At 36.9% G+C, this 8,169-nt stretch overlaps 1 protein-coding gene across 1 annotated transcript; it reads left to right on the top strand.

Moving 5' to 3' along the window:
- Positions 1 to 478: 478 nt before the first annotated feature.
- Positions 479 to 6,612, top strand: LOC306649735 (uncharacterized protein). Its single transcript, XM_079120946.1, has 2 exons — positions 479 to 1,650; positions 1,735 to 6,612. Exons 1-2 carry the CDS (start codon positions 621 to 623, stop codon positions 3,315 to 3,317), a joined length of 2,613 nt encoding a protein of 870 aa, XP_078977072.1. The 5' UTR covers positions 479 to 620; the 3' UTR covers positions 3,318 to 6,612.
- The last annotated feature ends 1,557 nt before the right edge of the window (positions 6,613 to 8,169 follow it).

The raw sequence follows: 8,169 nt of genomic DNA on the forward strand, positions 1-8,169 counted from the left end.
CAGAAAAAATCAGTATACTCAGTTTTCAAAGAACCTTTACAAAGGTGAAAAATGTGGAATAGTCTTACTTCAATGCTCACAATTTTTTGGCAATACAAATATTCATAGGCAAGACAAGTCTCCCAAATGTAAGTTATGTGAAAGAGCTCTTAATCAAATTGCAAACCTCACCCAATACAAGAGAATTCCTACTGAAAAAGAGTCATATAGGTTCAAAGAATGTATCAAGGCATTTGATTGTTCAACCCTTTCTAAACAACACCAATGTTATTTCAGAGATAAGCCCTACACATTTAAAGAATGTGACAAAACTTTTAATCAAATGTCACCCCCTGTTAAACACCAGACAACTCATACTGAAGAGAAGCCCTGTAAATGTAAAGAATGTGTCAAAGCCATTAACCATTTCTCAATCCTTTTTGAACACCCAAGAGGGCATAACAATGACAAAACCTACAAATATAAAGAATGTGATGAAGTTGTTAATCAAAGCTCATTTGATACTCAACATCAGAGAATTCATCCTGGAGAAAGAGACTACAATTGTAAAGAATGTGAAAAATCCTTAAAGAATTCTTCACCTACTCAATACCACAGGAGTCATACTGAAGAGAAGTCCTATGAATGTAAAGAATGCAACAAAACCTTTAATAAGATTCAAAACCTTACTTGCCACCAGAGAATTCATAGTGGAAAGAAACTCTACAAGTGTGCAGAATGTGACAAAACATATTATCAAAGGTCACATCTTATTGACCACCAGAGAAGTCATACTGGAGAGAAGCCATACAAATGTGAAGAATGTGGCACAGCTTTTTATCGAAGATCACACCTTATTGGCCACCAGAGAATTCATACTGGAGAGAAGCCTTACAAATGTGAAGAATGTGACAAAGCTTTTTATCGAAAATCACACCTTATTGAGCACCAGAGAATTCATACACGGAAGGAACCCTACAAATGTGAAGAATGTGGCAAAGCTTTTAATGAAAGAGCATTACTTACTCATCATCAGAGAATTCATACTGGAGAGAAGCCCTACAAATGTGAAGAATGTGGCAAAACTTTTTATCGAAGATCACACCTTATTTCCCACCAGAGAATTCATACTGGAGAAAAGCCCTACAAATGTGAAGAATGTGGCAAAGCTTTTTATCGAAGATCACATCTTATTGGCCACCAGAGAATTCATACAGGGAAGAAACCCTACAAATGTGAAGAATGTGGCAAAGCTTTTAACGAAGGAGCACTACTTACTCAACATCAGAGAATTCATACTGGAGAGAAGCCCTACAAATGTGAAGAATGTGGCAAAACTTTTTATCAAAGATCAAACCTTATTTGCCACCAGAAAATTGATACTGGGAAGAAGGCCTATAAATGTAAAGAATGTGGCAAAGCTTTTAATGAAAGAAAATTACTTACACAGCACCAGAGTATTCATACTGGAGAAAAGCGCTACACCTGTGAAGTATGTGACAAAACTTTTATTCAAAAATCACGCCTTATTGATCACCAGTGTTCATACTGGGGAGAGGCTCTACAAATGTGAAGAATGTGGCAAAGCTTTTTATCAAAGATCTCACCTTATTTGCCACGAGAGAATTCATACTGGAGAGAAGCCCTACAAATGTGAAGAATGTGGCAAATGTTTTAATGAAAGAACATCATTTACTGAACATCATGGTATTCATACTGGAGAAAAGCGCTATACTTGTGAAGTATGTGACAAAGCTTTTATTCAAAGATCACACCTTATTGGTCTCCACAGCATTCATACTGGGGAGAAGCCCTACAAATGTGAAGAATGTGACAAAGCTTTTTATCGAAGATCTCACCTTATTGGCCACCAGAGAATTCACACTGGGGAGAAGCCCCACAAATGTGAAGAATGTGGTAGAGCTTTTTATCAAAGATCACACCTTGTTTCCCACCAGAGAATTCACACTGGAGAGAAGCCTTACAAATGTGAAGAATGTGGCAAAGCATTTTGTCGAAGATCACACCTTATTGGCCACAAGAGAATTCATACTGGAGAGAAGCCCTACAAATGTGAAGAATGTGGCAGAGCTTTTAGTGAAAGAAAATCACTTGCTCAACACCAGAGTATTCATACTGGAGAGAAACCCTACAAATGTGAAAACTGTGACAAAGCTTTTATTCAAAAATCACATCTTATTGATCACCACAGTATTCATACTGGGGAGAAACTCTACAAATGTGAAGAATGTGGCAAAGTTTTTTCTAAAAGGTCAAACCTTATTTGCCACCAGAGAATTCACAGTGCAGAGAAGCCCTACAAATGTGAAGACTGTGGCAAAGGTTTTAGAGGAAGAAAATCACTTACACAGCACAAGAGTATTCACACTGGAGAAAAACACTACATATGTGAAGTGTGTGACAAAGCTTTTATCAAAAGATCACACCTTATTAATCACCACAGTATTCATACTGGGGAGAAGCCCTACAAATGTGATGAATGTGACAAAGCTTTTTATCGACGATCTCACCTTATTTGCCACCAGAGAATTCATACTGGAGAGAAGCCCTACAAATGTGAGGAGTGTGGCAAAGCTTTTTATCAAAGATCACACCTTATTACCCACCAAAGAAGTCATACTGGAGAGAAACCTTACAAATGTGAAGAATGTGGCAAAGCTTTTTCTCAAAGATCACACCTTGTTTCCCACCTGAGAATTCATACTGCAGAGAAGCCTTACAGATGTTCAGAATGTGGCAAAGTTTTCACCCAAAGATCAAACCTTACTGGCCACCTGAGAATTCATACTGTAGAGAAGCCCCACAAATGTGAGGAATGTGGTAGAGCTTTTTATCAAAGATCACACCTTGTTTCCCACCAGAGAATTCACACTGGAGAGAAGCCTTACAAATGTGAAGAATGTGGCAAAGCTTTTTATCGAAGATCACACCTCATTTGCCACCAGAGAATTCATACTGGGGAGAAACCCTACAAATGCGAAGAATGTGGCAAAGCTTTTTATCGAAGATCACACCTCATTTGCCACCAGAGAATTCATACTGGGGAGAAACCCTACAAATGCGAAGAATGTGGCAAAGCTTTTTATCGAAGATCACACCTCATTTGCCACCAGAGAATTCATACTGGGGAGAAACCCTACAAATGCGAAGAATGTGGCAAAGCTTTTTATCGAAGATCACACCTCATTTGCCACCAGAGAATTCATACTGGGGAGAAACCCTACAAATGCGAAGAATGTGGCAAAGCTTTTTATCGAAGATCACATCTTATTGGCCACCAGAGAATTCATACTGGGAAGAAGCCCTTCAAATGTTAGGAATGTGGCAAAGTTTTTAACGAAAGAGTATCACTTACTCAACACCAAAGTATTCATACTGGAGAAAAACTTACAAATGTGAAAAATGTGACAAAGCTTTTTAATTTTATTTTTTATTGAAAAGTCACACCTTAGTGATCACGACATTATTCGTACTGGGGAGAAGCCCTACAAATGTGAAGAATGTGGCAAAGTTTTTTCTCAAAAATCAGATCTTGTTTGCCTCCAGCGAATTCATATTGCAGAACCTTCCAAATGTGAAGAATGTGGTAAAGCTTTTTACTAAAGGTCACACCTTATTTGCTGCAAGAATATTCATACAGGACAGGCCCTACAAATTGAAGAATGTCATTGAAACTTTTCTTCAAAGAGCACACTTTATTGATCACCACAGTGTTCATGATGGAGTCCTACAAATGTGAAAAACATGGCAAAGCTTTTAATCAAATATTAAAGGTTTCTTAATATTGAAGAATTCATACTTAAGAGAAGCTCTATCAAAGAGAACATTGTGCCAATTCCTTCAGGGATGGTTCAACTCTTATTCCACACATAGGAATCATAACAGAGAAATTATACAAATGTAAAAAATACCAGTCTCTAACAGTTGTTCACAGCTTACTCAGCAACTGAGAATGTATATTTGTGAAAGAATACACATCAAAAAATTGTTGGCAAATTTCTTAGCTATTGCTCAAACATTACTAAAGACTGGAGAGTTCATAGTGTGAAAATTTATATAATGCGTTCAAACCTGTATTTAAATTTTCAACTTTTTTTGGCATCAGAAACCTAATACCTCTAGTGAAGGTCGCACCGCATTTGTCCAAAATATATGCCTTAGATAGCAGCAAAATATTTACAATAAATGAACAACCTCAATATTTTAAAATCATAATAAAGTTCTTCATCTTCTATCTTGATGCTTATGAGGATTAGTAAGAAAAAAATCATTTTAATATAGAAAATGGGTAATTGCCTTTAATTTTACATAAAGTATATTAAACATGATTAGCTGGTGTGGTATAATGAAATTCTGAAAATAGCCTAGTGCAGATACCTCATTTAAAAGGATATAAATTTCTTATACACCAAAGATTACTTAATATTCTCCCTTTTGAAAACTAGAGAAAACATAATTTTCACATAATTGGTTATATAAGAATTCTATTTTTGAGATTTTACCCTAAATTTTTTAAATTTATTTTTTGTACTGTGAATTGAATTCAGGGGCACTTAACATATACATACACAGATCTCTTTTTATTTGTTTTAGGATCTCATTAAGATTCTTGGGGTCTCAAGTTATTGAGGCTGGCTTTGAACTTGTGAAACTCCTTCAAAATCACAGGAATTACTGGCATGGGCTGCCATGTCCAGCTAACAGTGCTTTTTATAACCTATATTTACATTTTGTTTGCAGCCTTTTCAAGAATATAAGTCAATGGTTGTTAATAGGTTAACTGTAATGTATTAATTATGTCATTATGTCATAGATATTACAGTATTCCACTTTATTAAAGGTTCTATGCAACAGTAAGACATACTATTGGATAAATCATGCTGTAACATCTCCATTAACTATTTTAAACATTTTAATCAAACTTTAGTATTTGAGGGATATTATTTGCGTTAGTTGTGTCTTTATACATTTTTTGTTTGGAATTATGAAGAAATTAAATGATAATAGGCAGGATAAGGGGATATGAGTATGAGCCCCAGATATCCATATCTTGAATTACATCATTTACATTTACCTCATAGAGTGACAACAGAGTGCCCTGAAATTCTGAAGAGTCCTAAAATCCCACTTGGGGGATTATAAAAACCCCAGGGACTAGGAACCTACAGTGCATGACTACCATATCATTCTTTTTAAAATTACTGATGTGTAACCAAATCAGTCTGGAGTAGTTTTGAGACTTCCTGGATTGACCCTGATTCATCTGACAACACAAGACCAAGTGATCTGAAGGGCCAAGTCTCCCTCCCCAAGGACAAAAGGAACCACGGAGTCACTATGCTCTTAGCAGGGGCAATGCTATGATCTTCATCCATGGAGGAAAGTAAACCATATTTCCATACAATTTAATGTATGGTAAAGCACATTTTTTTAGTGATGCTGGGATAATGTGTCTTAATGTCTAAATGTAATGACATTTCTTTACTAAAAATTCACATCACACCATAATAAATTTACATACTGGCACCAAATTATGGAGTCATTTCTTTGAGATTTTCAGTTGTGTCCTCATTTGATGCAAATAAGCTTTGCTATATGTAAAAATTGCATTTGTGTTTGTTTGTGGGGCTTTTTGATTTTATATTATTTTGGTCTTGTTGGGTTGAAATTTAGGGCATCACACATACTAGGCCAGTGGTCCATTATTGACCTTTGTGCTCAGCCTGGACACAACTATTCCAATTCAATTCCCAGCAAGAAGTGGACCCACTGAGTTTGGTAACCAAGACAATCAGGTAAGCTCATGATTGCCTGGATAGAACCTAGATCCTCTGACAACACAATGAGATTCCCAAGACCAGCATGATGGGAGGGGTTAGGTCTCATTTCACTAGGGACAATAAGGAACAATTGGGGCTACTCGTTCTTCATACCAGGAAAGAAAAATTTTCTCCCCATCTAAAAATAAGGAGGGAGCAAGAAATCACCTGCATTTGGACACCTGGGACAATCAGAGCTCACTCCATTAGGAAATAAGTACACCAATATGTCAGAATTACTTATTCTTCCCTTGTGCACTTCAAGAAGAGAGTATCCAGGACCTACTGTCATAATGTCTCTCTGATACACTCATAAAGTTTGGTGTATAACTCCCCAAGCCAAGTACAATTGAGGGATTATGAGGTAAAGGTAGACCTGCTTATGGACCCTTAAAGGCACATTAGCAAAGCAGCACTTCCAACTGTTGTCATTACGTGTTTTGCCTTATTCTGGGATTTGGGGCTGGCATTCTGGCTAAAATAGTGTTGATTCTTGAAAATATTTTGTTCAGCAAAAGAAGTCAGGCAAAAGTCAAATACTGCCTATTCAAAGTAAATGATATATATGGAATAGGTAAATTTATGCATAGAAAAAAATATAGTGGTGGTTATCAGGAACTTCAAAGAGATTGGGAGTTAGTGTTTAGAGTTTACTGGGTTTCCATTTAGGGTGACTAAAATGTTCTAGGTGGTTATAATTGTGCAATGATGTGAATGCACTTAATGTAATTTGTTATACTTAATATGATTAAAACAGAAAATTGGCTAAAATGGTAGTACTAGGCACATCAGCATACACCTTTAATCCCAGTGACTTGGAAGTCTGAGGCAAGTTCAAGTCCAGCCTAGGTGACTTATAAGTACCCCATCTTAAAATTAAAAAAAAAAAAAAAAAAAAAAAAAAAGTTAAAAAGGGATGGGGATAAAACTCAGTGGTAGAATGTTCCATGATTAAATCCCCAGTATATCCCCCTCACTTTCTCTCTCCCTCTCTCTCTCTCTCTCCCTCCCTCCCTCCCTCCCTCTGTCTCTCTCTCTCTCTCACACACACACTCACTGTGCTTAAAGGGCAAGTTTTTAAATTTGTATTCGCAATACTGGCAAACAATCACTGGGTCTTGTTTATGTTTTGCAAGCACTGTATCACTGATTTATGTTCACTTTCATTTTTGAATTGATGTCTTGCTAAATTTCTGAGACTGACCTTGAACTTGCTCTTCTCCCATCTCAGCACCTGAGTAGCTATGACTACACGAATGAACCACCTTGCCTAGTACTAAATTGTATACTTAAAATGGTGAATACTTTTTTATATAAATTATATGTCAGTTTAAAACAGAAAGAAATCATGGTTGTTTGTTGGGAGGGGACTGTGTGGTATTACTTCCAATGCTTCCATTATGATTCATTCTGTCATTTGACAATATAGCTATTTGTGTTCTTTTCAGTTTCATTGTTATTTTCACTTTGTCTATTTGAAACAATTGTGAAATGAACATGGATAGAAGTTAATTCAGGTAAACTTCAGTGCCCCTGTGCTTCCCCACACATGCCATATCTCAGTGGACTGAGGTGGAGAGTGCAACTTATGATACCAAGAGATGAGTGCATGGGGCTGCTTCCTTCTGCCTCAGGTACTTTCTCAGTTACATGAAGGAACCTGCAAGAACTTTATGTTTGTATTCTCCTACTATTTAGTCAGCTCTCACTACAATTAAAAATTAAATATCCCTGTATTAACCTGAAGCATCAACTCAAAGTGCAGGGATTTAGAAGTAGATCAGCAGTCAGCAAACTCAGATCACTGTCTTTTTACTAGATGCACATGTGCAATATGATAATAGGGAAAACTTAGCATTCATGCACACATTAAGCTGTATTTTTATCAAAATAGTCCCCTCTAGGGCTGAGGGTGTAGCTCAGTGGAAGAGCACTTGCCTTGCATGTGAAAGACCCTCAGTTTGATTCCCTACAGGCCCCCCGAAACTGGAAAGCATAGGGGTTATGACACTCCTCTCAGAGATGACTCATTTTCTGTCCCTCACACTTGATACTGCTTTCTGTACTAATAAACTTGCTCTAATTTATCTAATTTTGTCTTCTCTGAAATTCTCCTCTGCAAAAATACAAGATCCAAGAATACAATGCAACCCCCAGATTCCTGGAACCATAGCCAACAACAATACTAGTCCCTCATTTATTTATTCATATTTTTTATTTTAAGGCAGGGTCTTACTTAGATCCCAAGACTGACCACCAAGCGTTTCCATATGGACAACCCACTCAGTGGCAAAAGTATCCCATCTGGGCACATTTTAGAAATGTAGAATCCCAGGAAACACCAAACCCA

The sequence above is a fragment of the Sciurus vulgaris genome (genome assembly GCF_902686455.1).
Source record: "Sciurus vulgaris genome assembly, chromosome: 18".
NCBI lineage: Eukaryota > Metazoa > Chordata > Mammalia > Rodentia > Sciuridae > Sciurus > Sciurus vulgaris.